General features: G+C 44.2%; 1 protein-coding gene across 1 annotated transcript in view; it reads right to left on the bottom strand.

The window, feature by feature from the left end:
• UBE2R2 (ubiquitin conjugating enzyme E2 R2) overlaps positions 1-18,835 on the bottom strand; it is an 85,946-nt gene extending 67,111 nt beyond the window's left edge. Inside the window, exon 1 of the mRNA XM_037494282.1 lies at positions 18,259-18,835. Coding sequence (XP_037350179.1) covers positions 18,259-18,435 — 177 coding nt within the window. The 5' untranslated portion in view covers positions 18,436-18,835. The remainder of the gene's footprint in view (positions 1-18,258) is intronic.
• Positions 18,836-25,952: the final 7,117 nt, after the last annotated feature.

Raw genomic sequence — 25,952 nt, 5'->3', positions numbered from 1 at the left:
CATCAAAGTAAACTGAATTTCATTTGCAATTAAAAGCATCAGTTAGTGGGCCTCCCTGGTGGCTCAGGGGTTATGAAGCTATCAGCAGCCACTGCAGGACAAGTTTGATCCAAGAAGCAACCCACATGGCGCAGCAGACCTCTCCTGTCTCGCCTGCTGCTCCCCTCAGCAGTGTATTTCAGCAGATCTGCATGTTATTCTCCCTTCTCTCTGATGAATCCTCTCACCCCCTGCATCTCTGGCCTGTACCCCAATTCTTGTATAAAAATAAATCTTAAAAAAATAAAATAAATAAAAAATATGTATAATAAAATAAAAGACACGGTTAAAAAAAGAGTAAATGACTGAAAACAATCCTCCTTCAACAGGGAAACAACTAATTAAAGTATATCCTTATTTACTGGAATACTGTGCAACAGTTATAAATAATGAGACAATTTATAAATACTGATAATGGAAAGCTCTCCTAGATCAATTGTTAAATTTTTTAAAAAAGCAAAATGCAGGAAAATACTTATAGTATAATCACATTTATAGTTTAAAAATAAATGCATAGATGGGCCTCCCCGGTGGCACAGAGGTTGAGCGCTGGGTTGCGAAGCTGCCCACGGCCTCTGCGGAGCCGGTTCGATCCCCGGCTGCTCCCCGGCCACCAGAGGAGGCTCCCACATGGCGCGCAGACCTCTCCTGCCGCCCGCTGCTCCCCTCAGCAGTGTACTTCGGTCCTTCTGCCTGCTCTGCTCCCCGCTCTGGCTCTGGTGAATTCTCTCACCCTCCCGCGCTTCTCACTGTACCCAGTGCATGTATAAACAAAAACAAACAAACAAACAATAAATAAATAAATAAAACATGCCTCTATTAAAAAAATAAATAAATAAATGCATAGGTATGCCTGTGTATGCAGAGTATTTTTTTTTAAGATTTATTTATTTATTTATACAAGCACTGAGTACAGTCAAGCGTGGGAGGGTGACAGAATTCACCAGAGCCACAGCGGGGAACAGAACAGGCAGACCAACGAAATACACTGCTGAGGGGAGCAGTGGGCGCGACAGGAGAGGTCTGTGCACCATGTAGGACCATTGCTGGTAGCCAGGGATCGAACCAGCGCTGCAGAGGCTGCAGGCAGCTTCGCAGCCCAGCACTCAACCACTACGCCACCAAGGGAGGCCCTTACGCAGAGTATTTGTCAGACTATAGAGCAAACTATTAAGTGAAATTCAGGGGAAGATTTTCATACTGTTTGACCTGGTTTCCTGGACCAGTTTAAAGAAAAACAGTAACGGACTGCCATTAGTAAATATCCCTCAAAACCACATCTTTAATGTTATGAAATTTAAATTCCTATATAATTTCTGCGTGACAAATTATCTCCACAATGAATTCTGTATTTTCCCACACCAAATCTACTAACCTAAATTTAAAAAGCTCTATAATGAAGCTGAGATATGACATGGTCTTGCATAGGAAGGTTTAAGAATTAAGGCAGAGAAGTAAAAATATATATATAAAAAAAGTTACCAGGGCCTCCCTGGTGGCGCAAGGGGTTTAGCACCGCACTATGAAGCAATCTGCAGCCTCGGCAGCACGAGTTCGATCCCCGGGCAGCCAGGGAGCAACCCACATGGTGAAGCAGACCTCTCCTGTCTCACCCACTGCTCCCCGCAGCAGTGTATTTCAGTCAATCCTCCTGTTCTGCTCCCCACTCTCTCTGGTGAATCCTCTCACTGCCCCCCCCCCAGCACCTCTGGCTTACACCCCAGTTCTTGTATGCATAAATAAATCTTTAAAAATAAAAAATCAAAATAAAATGTCCATATAACATAATTTATAAAGGAACGAAGTACTGGTGCGTGCTACAACATATATGATCTTGAAAGCATTATGCTATGTAAAAGAAGTCAGTCACAGACCAACATAATTACATAATCCCATTCATATGAAATATACAGATTAGGCAAATCTACAGTCACAAAAAAGTAGACTGGTACCTGTCTAGTTGCCTAGGGCCTGAGATGAAGTAGGGAATGACTGTTATTGGATATAGAGTTTCTTGGGTGATAAAAATGCTCTAAAATTTAGAATGTGATTAATATGATTGTGGTCCTACAACTCTATTAATATAATAAAAATAACTGAGGGCCTCCCGGGTGGCACAGGGTCTCAGCACTATCAAGCTATCCCCAGCCAGGGAGCTACCCATATGGCACAGCAGACCTCTCCTCTCTCACCCGCTGCTCCCCTCAGCAGTGTATTTAAGTCAATCCGCCTGTTCTGCTCCTTACTCTGCCTGTGATGAATCTTCTCGCCACCCATCACAGCTCTGGCCTACCGGTTCTTGAATATATAAATAAATAAAACAAATCTTTAAAAAATAAACAGAAGACCTCTCTGGTGGCACAGAAGGTTGAGTGCCGCTCTGTGAAGCTATCCGCCGTCTCTGCAAGTGCCAGTTCGATCCCTGCCAGCCATCGAGAATCCCACATGGTGTGGCAGACCTCTCCTGTCTCTCCCGCTGCTCACCTCAGCAGTGTATTTCGTCACTCTGCCTGTTCTGTTCCCCACTCTGTCTCTGGTGAATCCTCTCACCCTCCTGTGCATCTGGCCTATACCCTGGCTCTTGTATAAATAAATAAATCTTTAAAAAAAAATAGAAAAAATAAAAATAATTGAATTATATAGTTAAATAAGTGACTGGTATAGTTTGTGAATTATATAAATTACATCAATAAATTCTATCAATATATTATTTTTAAAAAGGCAAAAGGGAAGTTTATTCATTAAAAGTCTTTTTTTTTTTAAGATTTATTTTATTTATTTATGCATACAAGAGCTGGGGTGTAGGACAGAGGCGGGGGTGGGGGGCATGAGAGAATTCACCAGAGACAGAGTGGGGAGCAGAACAGGTGGACTGACTGAAATACACTGAGGAGAACAGCAGGATAGACAGGAGAGGTCTGCTGTGCCATGTGGATTAGTACCTGGCCAGGGATTGAATTCGTGCTGTAGTGACTGCTAATCATTTCATAGTGCTGAAATAACCCCTTGCGCCACCAAGGAGGCCCAAAACAGTCCTTTTTTAAAGATTTATTTATTTGTAGAAGAAACTGGGTGTAGGCCACAGGTGCAGGGTGGGAGGTGAGAGATTCACCAGAGACAGAGTGGGGGAACAGAACAGGCAGATCTACTGAAATACACTGCTAAGGGAAGCAGCAGGTGACACTCAGGCCCTAGCAGTGATAGTGCTAAGATTTAACCCCTATGCCACCAGGGAGGCATTCATTATAACAGTCTTTATCTTTTAAGATTTATTTATTTATGCATACAAGAACTGGGGTACTGGCCAGAGATGCGGGCGGGGGCAGGGCGGCAGGATTCACCAGACACAGAGTGGGAAACAGAACAGGCAGACTGACTAAAACACTGCTGCCGGGAGCAGCAGGTGAGTCAGGAGAGGTTTCCTGTGCCATGTGGGTAGATCGAACTCGTGTTACAGATGCTGTGGATAGCTTCACAGTGCTGTGCTTATCCCCTTGAGCCACCAGGGAGGCCCCTGGATCGTATTTTAGATTCTGATCCAATTTACTTAAGAAAGTATATGTATGAGACTACTGGGAAAATCTGAACTCTGATTTGATATTCGGAAATTATATTGCTCATTTGGTAACTAAAGAAAAACAAATAATGTTTATAAAAAGAATCCTTATCTTTTAGGAACTCCATTTAGGGATGAAAAGATATTAAGTCTGGGGTTTGCCCTAAAACAATTGGGGGAGGGCCAAGTAGGAATAACAGAAGCCAAGTTTTCAAGAGCTCATGCATAGTGAATGGGATCTTGTAAGTTGGGAGTTCACCTAAAGATGGCAAAGGGGGCCTCCCTGGTGGCGCAAGGGGTTAAGACGCAACCTATGAAGCTATCTGCAGCCACTACAGCACAAATTCGATCCCTGGCCAGGGAGGTGACCCACATGGCACAGTAGACCTCTTCTGACCCACCCGCTGCTCCCCTGAGCAGCGTATTTCAGTCGATCCACTTGTTCTGTTCCCCTCTCTGTCTCTGGTGAATCCTCTCACCCCCACAACTCTGGCCAGTACCCCAGTTCTTGTATGCATAAATAAATAAATCCTTAAAAAAAATGGCAAAGGGAGGAGTGGGTTGAGGTATGGTGAGGTGGGGCGGGGACCAAAAACAAAAAGAAAAAAATGGCAAGGAGATTAAAAACAGCAAGAGAAAAGTTGAAAAGGGTATTCCAGACAGCAGTTTAGGGAATGGCACTGTCAAAAAGATAACCTATGAGCCAAGAAATGAAATACAGCTGAAAAAGGAATCAAGAACCAGATCAGGGCCTCCCTGGTGGCGCCAGGGGTTAAGACACAGCACTGTGAGGCTACCCACAGCCACTGCAGCACGAGTTCAGACCCCAGTCAGGGAGCTAACCCACACGGCTCAGCAGACCTCTCCTGTCTCACCCACTGCTCCCCTCAGTAGTGTACTTCAGTAATCCACCCATTCTGCTCCCCACTCTGTCTCTGGTGAATCCTCTTAACTCCCACACCTCTGGCCTAAACCCCAGTTCTTATATACATAAACAAATAAAAATAAATCTTCTAAAAAGAGATCAAAAACGGCCTGCATGCCACACAAAGGAATATTAATTTTGTTGAAGATGAGCTAATAGTTTCTTTCCTTCCTTTACTTTATATGGGGGGCAGGAGGTGGCAGAAAGGCACAGGTAGGATTAGGGCTTTGAAAGGTTACTTTGGAGGCATCAGGGTAGAGGGATACAAGAGAGTGAAGAGGCTACTGTCACAGTCCAAGTGAGTGACTGAGTGTGAACTTATATGGTGGCAACAGGAATGAAAAGGAGGGGCTAAATACCAGAGACATGAGGTACTAAAAATAATTGGATATGTGGAAAGAGGAAGCAGAAATTATCTGAACTAATTGCCACCTGCTAGATTTGTATGACTGGGTAGACAATGTCCAATACCAGGAATGAAGACAGAAGAGCCTTATTGGGAAAAGGTAGAGTCCAGTTTTTTTTAAGTCTTTTTTTTTTTTTTTTAAAAAAAAGACAGATTTATTGATTTATTTATTTATACAAGCACTGGGTACAGTCACAAGCACAGGAGGGTGAGAGAATTCACCAGAGCCAGAGTGGGGAACAGAACAGGCAGACCGACGAAGTACACTGCTGAGGGGAGCAGCGGGCTTGGCAGGGCAGGAGAGGTCTGCGTGTCATGTGGGACCCTAGCAGGGGATTGAACCCGGCAGAGCATCAATAGGATATTCTAATGGAAATGTCTAACCTGCAGGCAAAAACTCAAAAGAAGTCTAATCAGTGATGTTGACAAAATTCTTCAGGACACTTGGTAGCAAAACAAAACCTAGGAAAAGTTTATTTATAACAATTCAACCACCACAGAAATTTAACCTATTTTAAAATTTCCCTCTCAAGTCCCAGTCCTACGGGCAAGTAAACTGAGTGGTTGTATGGTTGAGTCTCAGACACCAGCAGTGCTTGCAGCATGACTGATGAACTGACAGAAGAGCAGAATGCAGAATTCAAGTAAGTTTTTTTTTATTACTTGACAAGGATGGTGACAGAACTATAGCAAAAGTATTAGGAACAGAGGTAAGAGCTCTTGAGCAGAATTCCACAGCAGCAGGGCCCTCCATGGTGGCACAGGGGTTAAAGTCTCAGCGCTATCAAGCTACCACCAGCCACTGCAGCATGAGTTCAATCCTCAGCCAGGGAGCTAACCCACATGGCGCAGCAGACCTCTCCCGTCTCACCCACTGCTTCTCTTAGCAATGTATTTAGTAGATCTGCTTGTTCTGCTCCCCACTCTGTCTCTGGTGAATCCTCTCACACACCCCGCCCATACCTCTGGCCTAGACCGCAGTTCTTATATGCATAATAAATAATCTTTACCCAAAAAAATAAAAAGAAGTCCACAGAAGCAGAGTTACAAAGCATGGTTAATGAAGTAGATGCTGATGGGAAAGGCACAACTTCCTCTGGAATTTCTGACAAGGAAAAAAACAGTAAAAGAGAATTTAGAGAAACATCTGTGTATTTAATAAAGGTGGCAATAGGTATATTAGCACAGCGGAGCTTCACCACATAATAAACCTTGGAGAGAGGTTAAGAGATGAAGAGGGGCCTCCCCGGTGGCATAGCAGGTTGAGCGCCACACTGTGAAGCTGTCCGCAGCCTCTGCAGCACGGGTTCAATTCCCGGATGGCCGGGGAGATTCCCACATGGCACAACAGACCTCTCCTGCTTCGTCCGATGCTGCCCTCAGCAGTGTTTTTGGTCCGCCTGCCTGTTCTGTTTCCTGCTTTGTCTCTGGTGAATTCTCTCACCTTCCCATGCCTCTGACTGTACCCCAGTCCTTGTACAAATAAATGAATCTTTAAAAAAAAAAAAAGAAGAGATAAAGAAGTTGATGAAATGATCAAGGAAGTAGATTGTGGTAATTGTCAAGTAAACTATGAAGAGTTTGTACAAATGATGACAACAAAGTGAAAACTCTGTATAAAATGTGTTAAATTTCTTGTACAAGTATTTACCTTTTTTGTAACTTATCTATAAAAGGCTTCCTTCTACTATATATATGTATATATATATTCATACATATATATAAAAGCATATGTAGCAACTAGGACTTCATTCCTCCATGTTTTCTTCCCTTATCTTACTGTCACTGTCCTGAAATTTTACAAAACTGATCAAGTGTTACAGGTGGCTTACTCTGGATATATGTAAACCCTCTGCACATCTAAACCAAGATAGAGTAGTTCAAATGAGGGAACATCTGGATTATGCCTTTTTTAAAATTCTTCTTTAGGAACTGTTAGCATGTTGCTGCTGAAGCAGGGAGTTGAAACTCTGTGTGGACTATGGACAATCAACAATGTGTTCTTTTTAAAGTTGCACTATTGTAAAATGGGTGTATTAGCCAGGTATTCATACACTATTTTTTTGTACTGCTGGTCCTGTGCCAGACACCTTTTCTTTTATTGTTACTTGCTTTTTAAAGTCTTTTTCAGTCACTTAAAGAAAATCTGCTCATGGCAACAATTTGCCTAAAATCGATTCCAAGCTGTGTATTTGTTTTCCAGCAAAAAAAAAAAAAAATATTACAATTTACCAAGAAGTCCTCCCCCTACTCCACCTGTTAAAAATTAACTCAGGACCTCCCTAGTAGCGTAGCAAAGGGTTAAGTTGCAGCACTACAAAGCTGTCCGCAACCACTGCAGCACTACAAAGCTGTCCGCAACCACTGCAGCACAAGTTCGATCCCCGGCCAGGGAGCTGACCCACATGGTGCAGCAGACCTCTCCTGTCTCGCCTGCTCCTTCCCCCAGCAGTGTATTTCAGTAGATCCGCCTGTTCTGCTCCCCACTCTGTCTCTGGTGAATCCTATCATGCCCCCTCCCCGCACCTCTGGCCTGTACTCCATCCAGTTCTTGTATGCATAAATAAATCTTTTTAAAAAAATTAATTCATAAAAGCTATATACACAGGGCCTCCCCTGGTGGCACAGCAGTTGAGCGCTGGGCTGCAAAGCTGCCCGCAGCCTCTGCAGCACCAGTTCGATCCCTGGCCACCGGCGAGGGTCTCACATGGCGCCCAGACCTCTCCTGCCGCGCCTGCTGCTCCCCTCAGCAGTATATTTCGTCAGTCTGCCTGTTCTGTTCCCCGCTCTGGCTCTGGTGAATTCTCTCACCCTCCCGCGCTTCTGACTATACCCAGTGCTTGAATAAATAAATAAATCTTTTTTTTTTAAAGCTATATACATAAACAGACTAGGCAAACTAATGTATCTCCCAATTTAGGGGTCTAGAGAGAGAGGAAGAGAGAAAGAGAGAGAGCAAGCGAGAGAGCGAGAGACAATGTGTGTTTGTGTGTGTTTAAGGAATACATTTTTGGCTTAAACTCATCAAAATAATTCTTTAACAAAATGCATGCATGCAGAATAATTCTTTAACAAAATGCATGCATGCAGAATATCATCAAAGCACAGGTTTTTTGTAGCTATAAAAATTGTACTCTTTAGGGCCTCCCTGGTGGTGCAGATGTTAAAGTCTCAGAGCTATCAAGCTATTGCCAGCCTGAGTTTGGCCTGAGTTCAATCGCTCTCCAGCGAGCTGACCAACATGGCGCAGCAGACCTCTCCTGTCTCACCAGGTGCTCCCCTCAGCAGTGTATTTCAGTGGATCCGTTTGTTCTCCCCACGCTGTCTCTGGTGAGTCCTCTCACCCCCTCTGTACTTCTGGCCTATCCCCCAGTTTTTGCATGCATAAGTGAATAAAAATAAGTCTTAAAAAATGTATTCTTCTGATTCCTTCAACATATCAATAATCATTACACTATTTATGGTCACTATTCAAAATCCCCTGCTTTACAAGAAATTTAGCACTTCACTTGAAATATACTTGCAGTTCACTTTTGAAAGATCTAATGTCTTCTGATATACTAAAAAGCAAGGCTAAAACAGAGCTAGGTTTAAAAGATTTGTTTTATTCATTCGATTTCTCAAGGAAGATAAAGCTATCTTCATCTTCGTGGGACTACAGAAGTCAAGGTTGCTATTTCTAAAAGATTTTGCTAATGTCTCTTAATATCATTGCTCCAAAGCCCTTAACCTCTACTAAAGAATATTCTTATTATTTAAATTACAAGGAGTCCTATACAAAGACCCTAATTTGATATATTACTTATATAACCAAGATTTCAATCTTAATTATTTAGCTAAACCTTCAGTCACCAAGAACACTAAATCTAATTGAGGCAATCTGGCAACCATTAAAAAAAAGGTCACTAATCTAAGTAAAATCCAATTTCATCCCCAAAGGGAAAGCACAAGTATTAACAGCAGTCTAAATACTAAATATTTAGTTTACCTAGTCTGGTAAACACTAGTCTACCATTATGTTTAGACCAGGAGTTCAATCACCTAAAGTTTAAGGAGAAAATTCAGATAATTCCTTCTTAGTCCAATAATTCCTTAAAATTATATGCAGAATATAGGGAGAGGTGCTATCATTCTCAAAAGGCTATAATCTCCCCCCACCCCAAAAAAATAAGAACTATTATTTTAGGTCCCATGCTAAATGCTAAGGAAATTCAAAGTAAGACCAAGTGATATTTCTTTTTTAAAAAAAATTTGATTTATTTATGCAAACAAGAACTGGGGTACAAGCCAGAGATGGGAGGAGGGGTGTGTGAGAGGATTCACCAGAGAGAGTGAGGAGCAGAACAGGCTGATCTGCTGAAATACACTGCTGAGGGGAGGAGTGGGCAAGGCAGGAGAGGCATGTGGGTGAGATCCCTGGCCGGCCAGGGAGCAAATTCATGCTACAGTGGTTGGCAATAGCTTCATCGCAGTTTTTAACCCCTGCCCCACCAGGGAGGCCCCCCCAGTGACATTTCTTGAGCTCATAACCTAAGAGTTTATTTAGATTCACACAGTCCAACCTGGATTTTGTCACAAAGGAAAAATATTTTAAAGTTAAAATCAAATGATCCTAGAATGTACCAAAAAAAATAACTTCAGGAAACCAGGTTACATAAGAAAGGTGGAAATTTAGGAAGAGCTCTTCACTTTGTAAAGTTCTTTAATACAAGATTCCTTATATCTTCCTTTTATCTTCATCTAAGTTCAACAGAATTTCCACACCTTCAGTAAGACTTTTCTGTTTGTCTAGCAAATTTTCTATCATTTTTACAGCAAATGGTGTAGTATGATTTATAAATTACAAAGAACTCAGAGTAGAATGCTGACGACATAGTTGTATTAAAGATTTATTTTATTTATTTATGCATACAAGAGCTGGGGTATAAGCCAGAGGTAGGGGTGGGGAGTGTGAGAGGATTTACCACAGAGTGGGGAGCAGAATAGGCAGAGTGACTGAAATACAATGCTGAGGGGAGCAGTGGGCGAGACACTGCTGCACCATGTGGGTCAGACCAGGGATCAAACTCGTGCTGCAGTGGCGGCTGATAGCTTCATAGTGCTGAGACTTAATCGTTTGTGCCACCAGGTAGGCCCTTGTTTTATATATATAGATATATTTTTAAACAGCACTAAAGATTTTCCACAGGAGTTGGCCCTTAACGGCTTTAAGTGTACCATTACTCTTATCCCTGTTTGGCCAATGGGGGAAACAGCAGTTAAAAGAGATAAGACCAAGAGGGCCTGAAGTAATTAAATGTTTATTTGCTTTAACCCAACTACCAGAAATCAAAGGAGCAATGCCCCCTTCAGAGCAAAGACAACAGAGAAGGCTGGCTATATACCTACCCTAACAGTTCTATATTACCAACACTGAAAACAATTCAGGATTTTTTTAAGAACTGCCTTCAAGTAGCTCATTTTTTTTTTTTTTTAGTATTTTTTTTTTTAATAGAGGCATTTATTTATTTATTTATTTTGTTTGTTTGTTTGTTTTTGTTTATACATGCACTGGGTACAGTCAGAAGTGCGGGAGGGTGAGAGAATTCACCAGAGCCAGAGCGGGGAGCAGAGCAGGCAGAGGGACCGAAGTACACTGCTGAGGGGAGCAGCGGGCGGCAGGAGAGGTCTGCGCGCCCTGTGGGACCCTCCTCTGGTGGCCGGGGAGCAGCCGGGGATCGAACCAGCGCCGCAGAGGCCACGGGCAGCTTCGCAACCCAGCGCTCAACCGCTGCGCCACCGGGGAGGCCAAGTAGCTCATTTTTTAAGATTGCCCCCTGCACTTATGCAGGCCCTTAAGCCTATCTCTTTTAAAACACAGCTCTCTGCCCACCTCTGTCTATGCAGGCATTTCTTTCCTTTTTCTAAATAAACTTACCATGTGCTGATTAAAAAAATAAAGGAAAAAGAACTGCCTTCAGAACCTATAGCACATCTTTTTCAAAAGTTCTATTAGTTGCAAATCATTATTTCATTATTAAGGGCTTTGTTTTGAATTCAAATCATTATTTCTTTATTGAGGGCTCTGAATTCAAATCTGAAAAGTGATCTGAATTCAATTTGGTAAATAAAATAAATAAGTAATACTATTTTTTCAGTCGTTTTTGACAATTGAAGCATTAGTCTAATTGCACCTGTGCCTCTGGCAACAATTTCAAATGAAGTTTCAGATTACATGAAATATACTTTTAAATAATGAAACATTTTTCTTTTGCCTTTGTATGTATGTGTATATATGATATGGTTATAGGTAAACCTAAAAATCTATTTTCTATGCTTTAAGTCATTCTGTTTTTATCAAGGATTACTGCATATTATCCAAGTTTTTGTAACTTTGCCAATTCTTATTATATTAAAAATGGAGTCACAGTTATTTTCAACAAGGTAATCACTCAATGTTTACAATCTGAATTACTACATAAGCTACAATACAAATTATTTCATGGGAGTTACACTTCAGCTGCCCATACAATAAATACAGTAAAGCAGATAATTAAAGAATTATAAAATTGTAAAGTACAAATACAGAATAAAACTATGGCACTTGGGGAAGGAGGAACTATTGCACCAATCTAAAGATACTATAAAAGAGAGACATCGCTGGTGGCCTAGGGGTTAAAGCTTCAGTGCTATCACAGCTGTGGTCTGAGTTCAATCCGATCCAGGCCAGGGAGCTAACCCACATATGGCACAGCCGACTTCTCCTTTCTCGCCCTCTGCTCCTCTTAGTGTATTTCAGTAAATGTGCCTGTTCTACTCCCGACTGTCTCTGGTGAATCCTCTCACCACCACCACCCCACCACCCCCCGCCCCCCATACACCAATGGCCGAGCACCCAGTTCTTCTAAGAAAAAAAAAAAAAAAAAAAAAGGTAAAGAATCCGTCTAAGTACAGAAGTACAGAGTGAAAAAGAACACACAAAAAACATTTTAAACTGCTCAAGTTTCCTACTTGTTTAAATGTACTTGGGCAGCCTCCCTGGTGGTGCAAGGCATTAAGTGTCAGCACTATGAAGCAATTCGTGGCTACTGCAGCATTAGTTCCATCCCCAGCCAGTGAGGTGACACACATGGCGCTGCAGACCTCTCCTGTCTCACCTGCTGCTCCCCTCAGCAGTGTATCTCAGTCAATCCACCTGTTTTGCTCCCCACTGTCTCTGGTGAATCCTCTCACCCCCTGCACCTCTGGCCTGCACTCCAGCTTTTGTATGCATAAATAAATAAATATTTTAAAAAAAATACTTAGGAAAATATCATGGCATTATTTTTAAAGCATAAACCAATATTGTATTAAGTAACTTAACTTCATACATTCTCCCACTATCTTTTCAGAGGTGTTCTACCATTTCTAATTTTAAACCTAATTTTCTTAGATTTATATTTCTTAACATTAACACCATCCCACTTTTCCCTTAAAGTATCAGAAAGCTACTATTAAAAGTATCAACTTGCCAACAGAAAGTCTTCTGCAATATGATTTATCATTCTTTAATTCAAGCAGTCCAAGATTAAAAAAAAAAAAAAATCTCTTGGCAATTTGAGAGAAAAACTTAAAACATCCTAGCAGTACCACCACATAATCTGGAAAGGCAGATAATAACCCTTGTAAGTTTCAACTTAAGTAAAATCTAAAACAGTTCTTCTTAATTTTTTTAAAGATTTATTTATTTATTTATACAAGCACTGGGTACAGTCAGAAGCGCGGGAGGGTGAGAGAATTCACCAGAGCCAGAGTGGGGAGCGTAACAGGCAGACTGATAAAATACACTGCAGAGGGAAGCAATGGGCGCAGCAGAAGAGGTCTGCGTGCCATGTGGGACCCTCGCTGGCCAGCCGGGAATAGAACCAGCGCCGCACCTAAAACAGTTCTTTATAAAAGGCTCCATACATTTGAATTTCAACATCATCCAAAATGATCAAAGATGTTAGTAATAGTGTAAAAACATGGGCTTTAGAAACAAGCAGTCTGAGCAGTCTTTCTGCCCACCTGTGACTATGCAGGTGCTTCTTTTCACCAACTCTCTCCCTCTGCAGGACAGCAACCTTCTGCCTTCCCGTGACCTGTACCATGCCAGGTCTTCTCTTCACTGACCTCCCTCAGCGGAGGCAGCTCTCAAGGCTGCCAGCCTCCAACCATGCAGCCTCTCTCAGCAAACCTATCCCTTTCAGGGCTGCTCTTTCTGTGTGCTTGTGTCTACGCAAGTGTCTTTTACGCTTCTGTCCCTTTTCCCAATAAACCTACTCTTAAATACTAAAAAAAGAAACAAACAAACATGCAGTCTGGTCTTACAACTTGGTATTACTAGCTGAGACATGGGCAGGTGAAATGAGGGCTGTGTGATTATTTTTCTATATAAAATAAAAGCAACAGGGGCCTCCCTGGTGGTGAAGGGGTTGAAGTCTCAGCGCTGTCAAGCCATGGCCAGCCACTGCAGCAGACCTCTCCCACCTCGCCGGCTGTTCCCCTCAGCACTGTATTTTGGTGGATCCGCCTGTTCTACTCCCCACTGTCTCAGAGAGTCCTCTTGCCCCCTGAGCCTCAGCCTGCACCCCAGTTCTTGTATGCATAAATTTTTTAAATCTTAAAAAAAGGGGGGCCTCCCTGGTGATGCAGGGGGTTGAGCACAGCACTGTAAAGCTGTCCACAGCCTCTGCAGTGAGGGTTCGATCCCCGGAGGCCAGGGAGCTACCCACGTGGCGCAGCAGACCTCTCCTGTCTCGCCATTGCTCCCCTCAGCAGTGTATTTCAGTCGGTCTGCCTGTTCTGTTCCCCACTCTGTCTCTTATATGCATAAACAAAATAAAAATAAATCTTTAGAGGGCCTCCCTGGTGGTGCAACAGGTTAAGCACAGCACTGTGAAGCTGGCTGTCAGCAGCCTCTCTACAGCACCAGTTCCATCCCTGGCCAACCAGGGAGCTACTCACATGGCGCAGCAGACCTCTCCTGTTTCACCTGCTACTCCCCTGAGCAGTGTATTTCAGTAGATCTGCCTGTTCTGTTCCCCACACTCTCTGGTGAATACTCTCACCCCCCCCCCACAGACCTCTGGCTTACACCCCTGTTCTTGTATCATAAATAAAAATAAGATCATTAAAAAAAATAGGTCTGTAAGTATAAACTGAGTAAAGTTGAAGTAATTAGTTCTGCATTGACAGAACCAATTCAAAGAAGTTCAATCTACATGAAAATCTATAGTTATTATGTGAAATAGTTCAAAAGCTGTTCAAGGACATAAAATAAATAAATCTTTTAAATATGATCTTTCAAGTAAGACTGAATTCTAGAGTTCTAAACCATGGATTTGTAACTCTTCATCACTGTTATCACCCCCACAACTAAATTAGCTGAGGTAGGCCAATTTGTAAAATGGTTCATTTTTCACCTGCATCCAATAGACAGGTTCTTCTGGAACCTGAACAAGGATGATTGTAAGTTGCAAAGATGGAACAGAACATTTTATCATGATAGACTGTGGTTATGTTGACAAGTGCTCTAACTGGCCTTGAAACTTTAAGTTTTTATTTTAATGACGACTTACAATCCTATCTGTAACACCTATACCTCATAATTCTATTTTTATGAAGATTTTTATGAAGATCATTCATATTCATAAACTCTGAAAAAGAGAAATCAACATGTTGCAAAGTTATTAATTATGGGACCCCATAATTAATTATGGGACATCCCTGGTGTCACAAGGGGTTAAGTCTCAGCACTACGAAGCAATTTGCAGCCACTGCACCATAAGTTCAACCTCCAGCCAGAGAGCTAACCCACATGGTGCAGCAGACCTCTCCAGTCTCGACCCTACTCCCCTCAGCAGTGTATTTCAGAAGATCTGCCTGTTCTGTTCCCCACTCTGTCCCTGGTGAAACCTCTCACTCCCCAACTCTTCTCACCTCTGGCCTACACCCAGCTCTTGTATGCATAAATAAAATAAATCTTTAAAAAAATATGAGGGCCTCCCTGTTGGCACAAGGGGTTAAGCACCACACTGTGAAGCAATCCACAGCCTATGCAGCACGAGTTCAATCCCCAGCCGGCCAGGGAGCAACCCACATGGCGAAGCACACCTCTCCTGACTCGCCGACAGCTCCCCTCAGCAGTGTTTTCAGTCAATCTGCCCGTTCTGCTCCCCACTCTGTCTCTGGTGAATCCTCTCACCCTCCTGCATCTCCGGCCTGTACCCAGCTCTTGTGTGCATAAACAAATAAAAAATTTTTTTAAAAAAATGAAGGAAAAAAACCCAGCACTTTAAGGCTTCCACATTATTCAAGTTTTCATTTTATGCACATCATGAAAACACTCACTTTCTGAGCTCTAAAATTTACTGGCTGCTATCATGCTTTTAGATAAATAACATAGGTGTGCCAGGGAGGTTCTACACTAAAGCAGCACGCTAAATTACAATCATCATCAGGAGAAATTTGCAAAGATAATTCTTTTTGTAGGAACTGGGGTGCTGACTTGATAAACATTTTATTCTCGTAGTAACATAATAAAATTCCAAGTTACTCCACAGTAACAAAATTAAGCTCATAGGTGATCTCAGTGGTCTACTGGTCTCCTGCATGGTCCTTTACAATTCAAGGAAAAATTCAATGCAACAAAGCAATTCAATCAGTAAGTCAATGAGATAAAGAAATTGGACAAAACGCAACAAAGCAAAAAACTCGAGGTATATATGCAGGACACAAGAAGCTATCCCTGCCATTTTACACCCATTTATTCCCAAAGCTAATAATCACACATGGATTCAAGATAGTTTTAAAAAATAAATAAGAGCAAAATAAATCAAAAGACTTTCTGAAATACAGGTCTAACAAGTCTCCATCACAAAAGGAAGTCAAGTTAACAATCTTATGGTGAAAAAGATGAGTTAGCACTCTATTAAAATATATAAAAGTTAAAGGATGCAGAAACTTTTATGCAAAATAGAGAAGAGAGTTTAACTTGAAAATAAATTATACTAAATGCCCAAGGAGTATCATTTGATAAGGGATAATAGGGTAGAGAAAGCTCTGTGCCAACATTTAACTGCAGCTGTAGTGGAACACTAAAAGCCTTGTTTTAAGACAAAAGCAATGAAATTAAAAAAAAAACACACAACAGTTCTAAACTAATCATCAGTGTTAACTGCTCAAGACCATAAATTTGCCATTTCCCAATGAAGCACTATTGGAATAAATAGCCATACGAAAGGTGAAAAATAGAGTAGGAGGGAAAAAGTAGACGAAAATGCAACTGAACAAAATTCTCAACAAGACTAAAGCACAAAATTTGTTCAAGAACTTTCATACATTCTGTATATATGTCACAATTAAAGGTAAAAACAAAATTAAAACATTCTTTTCAATAGGACTGAAATTAAAAAACAATTTAGTGTATGCCTCAGAAAATCTTTCCATACTACCTACTCCAAGCTGACAGGGTTTCTACATCCCTTGTTACTCAAACAAAAACACTACAATTATCTCCTTTCACATTTCTTGTTTTTTAAACAACAGCATTGTAGTGAATTATTCTATGCCCTATTCATTTCATCTACCTTAACTATCAATTGTCCCAAACAATGATACTTTTTGAATGTTAAACTTGAATCCACTCAAGTTAGCCTGTTGACTTGCTAAATAGAAAAGTTATCACATAAATTCAATTCTGAGCACCCACGTGTATATATATTAAAGCACCGTAAATGTATGTATTCATTATACTTAATACATACTTAAGTATGTATTCATTATACTTAATGAGGGTCCCTAATAATTCATACGTTTACTTAGAGATGCCAAATATTTGCATCTGAAAAGTATAGTGTATGGTGACCATACAGATGAAGCAAACAGCTGGTGGGTAAAGACAATGCAATTACAAATACTTTTACTACGCGAATATTAAATGCTCCATCATTTCTTCATATTTTCTACAAAGCTGACCCAATTTCAAGACTGAAACTGAGGTTTCTACCTTTAGAAGGGGAAGGAAGCAAAAGTAATGGGGTAGTCCTAAAAATACACATCATAACTACATGACTAAGATGCTCATTTAAACTTCTGCCAAGATAACCCCTCCCTTCAAAACAAGATTGTTTTGTTGACTCACTGCTCTGTTTTACTTAACTTTAGAAATTAAAAAAAAAAAAAAATTAAATGTATTCCCAAGCATTTCTTTCTTCTGTGTCTGCCCATCGTTTCAAAACATTCAACCTTACTCTGTGATTAGTACCTTCGAGAACGGTAAAACAGATAAACAACAACAAAATCTCTATCACAAATTATCTGCCTTGGAATAAGAAAGAGCAATGGACCCAGAAACGATAACCACGGTTCTAAAATCATGGAAAACAATGGAAACATGTCTGTCTGGACGGTCCCGTCGAAGCTGTCCTTCTCTGTGAAACCAGCTCACCTCAAAGAATACTTTTCATGCGTGAGACCACCCATTTACTAGTCAGCCACCAGAGCAAAGGGCTTCAACTTTGTCTCTCCAGCGGGAAGAACTCCCAACCTCCCTGCATAACATGTTCCGTTCCGTGAATATTTGTACACGAAGGGGGCGGAAAAAAAAAAAAAAAAAAGACAGTAAAGCTGGTGGCACGGTGAGGACAAAGGACGTTTTGAGGCACCACTGAAGCCAATACAGGATGAGGGCAGAAAGGGAGCTACACTCAAGTTCCCTCGCCGTGGATCATGGCAAGGGAACGCAGGCACCCTTGTTTACCATTCCCAGGGTCCTTATTCTTCCTCCCTGCACACGGGAAGCCAAAGTTGGCACTACCACTACGCAAGAAGCTCATCAAATCCTCAAAATGTCAGGTCACCAGGCAGCCTCTAGAATGACAAGCTAGTACCCCTCCCCCCCCTTCCCCCCCCCCCCCAAAAAAAGAAAGGTCCAATCCAGTCAGTGCAGGTCACCCTGCCCTCTGGGGCAGTTCCAGACCGCGCCGGGATGGTTCCGAAGGCAGGACAAGAGCGCCAGGCCAGACCCCCTCGCTTCCCCCACACCCTGGGCCGGGGAAGAAAACAAAGACAGCCCTCCTCCCCCCGTAGCCGCCAGCCGAGGCACAGAGGCTTTCCCATTTCCCGGCGCAGCCTGGCCTCCCGCCCCCGCCCCATGACAAAGAAAAGCCCGGGGTGAGCGAGGCCTTCCTGCCTCCGCGGGTGGGGGAGGGGGCTCCGGGGCGAGCAGCCCCCCGGCGCGCCCCGCGCTCACGCCCGCGGCCCGAAAACAGCCGCGAGCCGCCGCGAGGGAGGCCTCGGCCCGGGGAGGCCGGGGCTGGGGGGTGGGGGTACCTTGAAGTAGCCGCCTTCGTAGAGGGTGTTGGGGGGTCCGAAGATGGCCACCTCCCAGTTGTAGAGGTCGGACTCGTCCACCAGGGTGATCCGGAAGCCCTCCACCGGCTCCTCCTGCAGGGACTTGAGCTCGAGCATCAGGGCCTTCTGCGAGCTGGTCATCTGCTGCTGGGCCATCGCGGCGGCGCGCCGGGCCGGGCCCCAGTCCTCGCGCTCCGGCCGGGCCGGACGGGCCCTTCCTCGCCCCTCGCCGCGGGCGCGGGCGGCGCCGGGCCGCGGTCCTCACCCCGCGGCCGGCCGAACCAGGCCCCAGACGGCCCGCGGGCCGGCCCGGGTCCTCCTCGCTCTCGACGCGGGCCGGGCCTCCTCCTCACGCTCGGGCCGGGCGGGGGAGGGCGCGGGAGTTAGGCGGGTTCGGTCCCGGGCCTCCCCCCCCCCGGAGGGGGCCTCAACGCGGGGCGGGGGGGGAGAGGGGCGGACGCGGCGGAGGGCGGCGGAGGCCGGCGGCGGGGAGGGCAGGGGGCCTGGCGGCCCGGGAGCGCCGCGCTCGCTGCTCGCTCGCCCGCTCGCTCTCCTCGGGGGCCGCCGGGGCCGGAGGGCGCGCGGGGCCGGCGGGCGGGGGAGCGCGGCTCGCGGGGGTCTCGCGGCGGCGGCGGCGCGGGGGGAGGGGCGGCCGCGGCGGCGGAGGAGGCGAGGAGCTAGAGCGCCGCGCGCCGCGGGAGCGACGGAGCCCAGATGAAGGAGGGAGGGCGAGAGGGAGGAGGGGCCCGCGCCGGGCGGGGGGGCGGCTCTCGGCGGCGGGAGGCCCGACGCGCGTGCGCGCGCCCCTCCCTCCTCCGTCCGCGCCCTCCCCCGCCCTCCCCCTCCTCTTCCTCCTCCCCCTCCTCCTACTTCCCGGTCTCTCCGGCCGCCCGGCGCGGCGGCGGCGCTTTGTGACGCCGGCGCGTGGTCCCCGCCCTTAAAGGGCCAAGCGTCTGCGGAGGCCAAGGGTCGCCGCTGGGACCCAAAAATGACGGTGGTGCGGCTCGACGCCGCCCTCCCCGAGGAGCGCCCGGGAAGGGGCCTCCGGGCCTAGAGCTGTCACCGCGCTCTGCCTTCGAGGTGTAACCACAGGCGTCCCCCGAGGAGCCTGGGGTCTCTGTAGGCCTCTTCCCTTGACACGGAACCGGCCTTCCCTGCGCTCAGCTGGTCCTCGCCGAGAAGCGCCCCCACAGCCCCCCCCAGTCCAGCGCCCCCCGACTGCGCGCTTGGAGGGCGGCGTGGCACCCATGTGGGGGGGCGGCTTTCCATCTGAGGAATGGGACGGTAGACGGGCCAATTTCTACTTCCCTGGCTAACTACAACGTGGAAGTTGTGGGAAAGAAAGAAATAAGGACTCAGCCTGCGTTCCTGGCCCTTCTCTATGATTTGGGGCAATTGCTCTGGCTAACCCGCAGTTCACCCATTTGTAGACTGACGCGTACTGTGGTTGAACTTCGAACGCCTGCAGGATCTTTCAACTTAACCTAAAACTGGACTTTGGAGATAATAAGGACTGAAGTGAGATGTAGAGACAGCCTCAACCTCCACGATTTAGCACATCCCTTTTTCTCAGGAAAGCGTGCCCTTAGGATAGCTGCTGAAACATTTCCTAGAAAGGTCAGATAAAGTGTGAGTTCCACACACTTAGAATTTTGGAAAGATCAGAAAGATCCTTGGTTCTAGCCCTGGCTCCACCATTTACATGATAGCACCTCTTCTCTTTTCTCCTGCTTCTGTGAAAGAGTTTTTAATTATACCCAACACAAGCAATTGTAAAGTCTAAATGAGAGTTACATACAGCTTTTAGTACAGTGACTGGCACTTGGTAAATGACCCATAAATAGGAACTTTAAAGAAAGAAAAAAATTGTAAAAGCCTAAGTTGTATTCCGGATACCACCCCTCCAATTTTTAGTAGACTTTTTTTTTTTAAACTACAATTTTAGGTTTATAAAAAAAAAAATGAGAAGACAAGACAGCGTTCCCAAAAACCAGGCACCCAATTTTCTCTTATTAAACACCTTACATTAGTATAGTATTTATGTATAGCACTACTCATAGTAATAATGTGGATTGGTTCATTATTATTAACTAAAGTCTTTACTCACATTTCCTTACATTTTCACTTAATGGCCTTTTTCTGTTCTAGGAGCTTATCAAGGACACTACACTATATTTAATTTAATTTTCCTGTTTTCCTAGCTTCCTCTTGACTGACAGTTTCTCAGACATTCCTTGTTTTGATGACCTTGACAGTTTTATTTTTTAAGATTTATTTTTTATTTCTGCATAGAAGACCTGGGATGTAGGGCAGAGGTGCTGGGGGAAATGGGGGATGAGAGGATTCACCAGAGACAGAGTAGGGAGCAAAACAGGTGGATCTACTGAAATACACTGCTAAGGGGAGCAGCAAGTGAGACAGGAGAGATCTGCAGTACCATATATGGGTTAGCTCCCTGGCCAGTGATGGAACTCAGGCCTAGGTAGTGATAGCAAGGAAGCTTAACCCCTATGCCACCAGGGAGGCCCTGACCTTGACAGTTTTAATAAGCACGAGTATTATGTTGCACAATGTCCCTCAATTAGGAATTGTGATTTTTTTCTTAGAATTAAAATGGAATTATGGGTTTTGGGGGAAAGTGACAGAGCTAAGATGACATTTTCATCACATCAAAGGCACATAATATCAGATGACATCACCTGCCTTAGGTATCTCCAATGTCAGGTATCTTCCATATAAAACTGCTTTTTCTGGGCCTCCCTGAATGGCGCAGTGGTTGAGCGCTGGGTTGCAAAGCTGCCCGCATCCTCTGCAGTGCTGGTTCGATCCCTGGCCACCGGGGGTCCCACATGGCGTGGAGACCTCTCCTGCAGTCCCCCGGCTCCCCTCAGCATTGTACCTCGTCAGTCTGCCTGTTCTGCTCTCTGCTCTGGCTCTGGTGAATTCTCTCACCCTCCAAAAAAAACTGCTTTTCTTCTTAAGATTTTTATTTATTTATGCATACAAAAAACTGAGGTACAGGCCAGAGGTACGAGGTGGGTGGTGTGTGAGAGGATTCACCAGAGAAAGAATGGGGAACAGAACAGGCAGGCTAACTGAAATACCCTGCTGAAGGGAGCAGTAGGCAGAACAGGAGAGGTCTGCTGTGCCTTGTGGGTAGCTCCCTGGCAGGCTGGGGATCGAACTCATGCTTCAGAGGCCCAGAGGCCACGGACAGCTTCACAGTGCTTAACCCCTTGAGCCACCAAGGAAGCCCTACAACTACCTTTTTTTTTTTTTTTTGACCTCCTTTCTATACTATAATCCAAGGGGAAAAAAAAGCCACTATATCCAATCCACACCGAAGGAAACCCCCACACACCTTTTTTTTAATTTTTTTTTTCTTCCGAGATCTGAGATCTCAGTAGTTCAAAGAATCACTCCCCACCTCTCAATTCTACCCTGTAGGTGAACAGACCAAATTCCTCTGGAATTAGAGTGCACTCCAGATGAGGGGGAATGTCTTGTCACTGCAGTCCCCCTTCCCAAAACAGGGTCTATGACTGGTTCTGACTACCCCTCTACCTCAACTCAAGGAACAAAAAGATTGTTGTTGGCCTGGAAATGTGGGAGATGATGTTGATACCTTTAATAACAAGACCATGAGTAGACAAATAGGCGAAAAGTTCATCTTCAAAGTATCTCACCCACATATACTCTTTGTAACCTCAACCTGATCCAGAAGATGGTAAATTCTTAGCATAAATCACTATAACTGACAACCAAACCAGAAACCTTTCCTTGGGCTTGCATCAACTCTCAAACTCAAACTAACTATCCACAGTGACCATGACCCTAAACTGGGTGACTAATAAACATACACCTGCCTAGGAGGCTAACATCCTAATGCATTAATGAGTTGTGTACTTAAGGCTCCCTATGCTCAGGTCAGAGGAACTAGAATTCCACAGAGCTGTCTCATCCCTTTTTATCCTAGGAGGTAAGACATTGTTTATTAGTAGATTGCAACTGTGTCTTATTCATCCCTGGATCTTCAGCAACAGGGCATACCTTGGACACAAAGTAGACACTAAGTAATTGTTCTCAGTGCTTATAGCCAATGGCAAGAAGAGGATAACAACAACAACCAAAAAAATAACAAATTTTAACCCCACCCTCACCCACACAGAGTATAAATTCCATAAGGACAACAGGCCTTGTTTATAACCACATACAAGCTACTACAATGTTTGGCACCTGATAGGTACTCAAAACATATTTGTCAAAAGAATGAATGGCAGAAACAGCTTCCTAGATGTTGCTCAGGTTGTTTCATAATGACAGGTCCTGATTGACTGATCAGTGCCCTCTGGTGGTAAAAAGAACAGGACCGTCACCCTAGTCCCTGGTATCACCTGTTATTTTCCAACTGGTACTGTTTTGAATAATTAATTATTTTCCTCCAAAGAAAAAACTAAGAAAATGTTGGTAAGATAAATGAGACCAGGGGTAGTCACTTTAAAAAGGTCAATTCTGATCTTACAGTTTTAACTGTAACTCTTTAAGGGGCCAACATTTTTTTTCAGTCTACATATGTGAACTTGTAAATCTTGACTAGCGCTCCTAAGAACTCACAATCTTCCATTAATAAAATAGCGACCGGGCCTCCCTGGTGGCGCAGCGGTTGAGCACTGGGTTGCGAAGCTGCCCGCAGCCTCTGTGGCACCGGTTCGATCCCCGGATGCTCCCTGGCCACTGGAGGAGGGTCCCACATGGCGCGCAAACCTCTCCTGCCGCCCGCTGCTCCCCTCAGCAGTGTACTTTGGTCCTTCTGCCTGTTCTGCTCCCCGCTCTGGCTCTGGTGAATTCTCTCACCCTCCCGCGCTTCTGACTGTACCCAGTGCTTGTATAAATAAATAAATAAATAAATAAATAAATAAATCTTTAAAAAAATGCAGACTTTAAAAAATAAAATAAAATAGCTACCATTTCCTATGCATCGGCATGTGACAGGCTCTTTACATTTAATGACCCATTTAATTCTCACAAATAACCATGATATGGTCATAATTTGAATATCTATTTTGCCAATTCTAGCAAGGTTTGGAGAGGTTAACAAAGTTCGCCAGGGTTGCTCAGTAAATAGCAGAATCTGGAGTTGAATGTTGCCACTCATCTTTAGTGTTAACTGCTTTTAACCACCTTGTTTTCCTAGTTTCCTATTTACAGCATTCTGTGCATATAGTATCACCCCCAAGGCTCTATCATTATCATTGTTTACATCTGTCTTCCAGCCTATGAGGTGCTCTTGAGAAAGAGCTCTTCATTCATTCTTTTTTTTAAGATTTATTTTATTTATTTATGCATACCAGAACTGGGGTGTAGGCCAGAGTTACTGGGAGATAGAGGTGGGAAGGGGGCTGGTGGTGAGAGAATTCACCAGAGACAGGGTGGGGAGCAGAACCAGCAGATCTACTGAAATACACTGCTGAGGGGAGCAGTAGGTGAGATTGGAGAGGTCTGCTTTGCCATGTGGATTAGCTCCCTCACCAGGGATTGAACTTATGCTACAGTGGCTGCAGATAGCTTTACAATGCTGAGACTTAACCCCTTGCGCCACCAGGGAGGCCCCTCTTTATTCATTCTTTCATTCAATATTTATTGAGTGCCTGTTATGTGACAGGCCCAGTGCTAAATGCCATGGCAGTGAATGAGATAGAAATAATTGGTCCCTGCCCTCATGGAGCCAAAACATAAACAGACAAAAAAAAAAAAAAAAGACCAAGTAACTTGTAGACAAATAAATTTTGGTGAATATTAGTGAAGGTGATTAAGAGGAAGGATAAGGTTGAAAATATTCAGAAGGATGCAGTTTCAAGTAGGGGCAGGGCAGGGGCAGAATAAACCTTTGTGATTGTACATTTAAATTAACAGCAGAACCAACCTGTGAGGTGTGAGCATAAGATCATGTTTTCAGGTTTCTGATTTGTGAACAACCTGTCTTATTTATCCCTGTAGTTTTGACACTGAGCTTGACATAGAACTTGACATTTCTCAAGTGTGATCTAACTTAGAATGAATGACTGACTGATCTCTCAGCTTCAGTGGTACCCAATTTGAAATGGGTTGCCTGACTGTGGGTTCTCACCCACAGGTTTAAAGGGGACTTATTGATGCTAAACTGCAGACATACACAAAAGGTTAATAAAAGATTTATTTACAAGGGAAGGGAAAATGAGGAAATGAATAACTCAGGGAGAAAAAGAGGGAGATAAATTCGTAAATGCATCCTATCTGTTCCGCTGACCTGGAATCCCAATGACCCACTGAGAGAGCTGGCGAAAAGCCAAGGTACGTGGGGCCAAGAAGACGACCTCAGCTCACATGGCTGCTTATAAACCCAAACAGAAAACATGGCTGCTTAACTCTGCCCTCAGGTCCTCCCAACCCTCCCTTTGGTCATCATGGGATTTGTAGTTCCCAGTGTCTTGCTGAAGTGGGGGTGGAGTCCACAAAACCTGTATGGAGTTTTCTCAGGACATCCTCTCCCCCCAACAGTATCACTTCTTTCTTTCAGTCAATTCAAACTTAAATCATACTCAAGACCACACAAGCCCCATCTCCTCCAGGAGACCTTCCTTAATAATCAAAACATTATTTAGTCATAAAGAAAAAGGCAATCTGCCATTTGTGACAACATTGAGGGCATTATATAAAGTGGAATAAGTCAAAGAAAGATAAATACAAATGCTATATGATTTCACTAACTATGGAATGTAAGAAAGCCAAACTCACAGAATCAGAGTAGAATGTTTTCCAGAGACTGGGGAGAAGTGAAAATTAGGAGATGTCTTTAAAAGGTACAACTTTCAGGGCCTCCCTGGTGGTACAAGGGGATAAGCACAACACTGTGAAACTATCCACCGCCTCTGCAGCATGAGTTCTATCACCTGCCTGTCAGGGAGCTACCCATATGGCACAGCAGATCATGCCTGTCTCGTCCTCTGGCCCTCTGCTTCCCTCAGCAGTGTATTTCAGTCAGTCTGCCTATTCTGCTCCCCACTCTGTCTCTGGTGAAACCGCTCACCCCCTACACCTCTGGCCTGTACCCCAATTCTTGTATCTATAAATAAATAAATTTTTAAAAAAAGGTACAGCTTTCAGTTATTAGAGGAATAAATTCTGGGGATCTAAGTTACACCATGGTAACTATGGATTTCAGCAGATGTTCTCATTCATTAGCAAGTGGTAAGTTACTTATTTATTTTTAAAGATTTATTTTATTTATTTATGCACATGAGAACAGGGGTCTAGGGCCTCCCTGGTTGGCGCGAGGGGTTAAGCACTGCACTATGAAGCAAACTGCAGCCTCTGCAGCACGAGTTCGATTCCTGGCCTGCTGGGGAGCAGCCCACATGGCGCAGCAGACCTCTCATCTCACCCACTGCTCCCTTCAGCAGTGTGTTTCAGTCAGTCTGCCTGTTCTCTTCCCCACTCTCTCTCTGGTGAATCCTCTCACCCCCCCGTGTCTCTGGCCTGTAGCCCAGCTCTTATATGCATAAATAAATAAATAAATCTAAAAAAAAGGTATTCTCTTAAGAAAAAAAAAAAAAAACTGGGATCTAGCCAGAAGAGCAGTGGGTGAGAGGATTCACCAGAGACAGAGTAGGGGGCAGAATAGGCAGATTTACTGA

This window comes from Talpa occidentalis, unplaced genomic scaffold (assembly GCF_014898055.3).
Source record: "Talpa occidentalis isolate TD23 unplaced genomic scaffold, MPIMG_talOcc4v2.1 talOcc4.7, whole genome shotgun sequence".
NCBI lineage: Eukaryota > Metazoa > Chordata > Mammalia > Eulipotyphla > Talpidae > Talpa > Talpa occidentalis.
The sequence above is the reverse complement of the archived record's forward strand: the minus strand, read 5'-3'. Positions and strand labels throughout refer to the sequence as shown.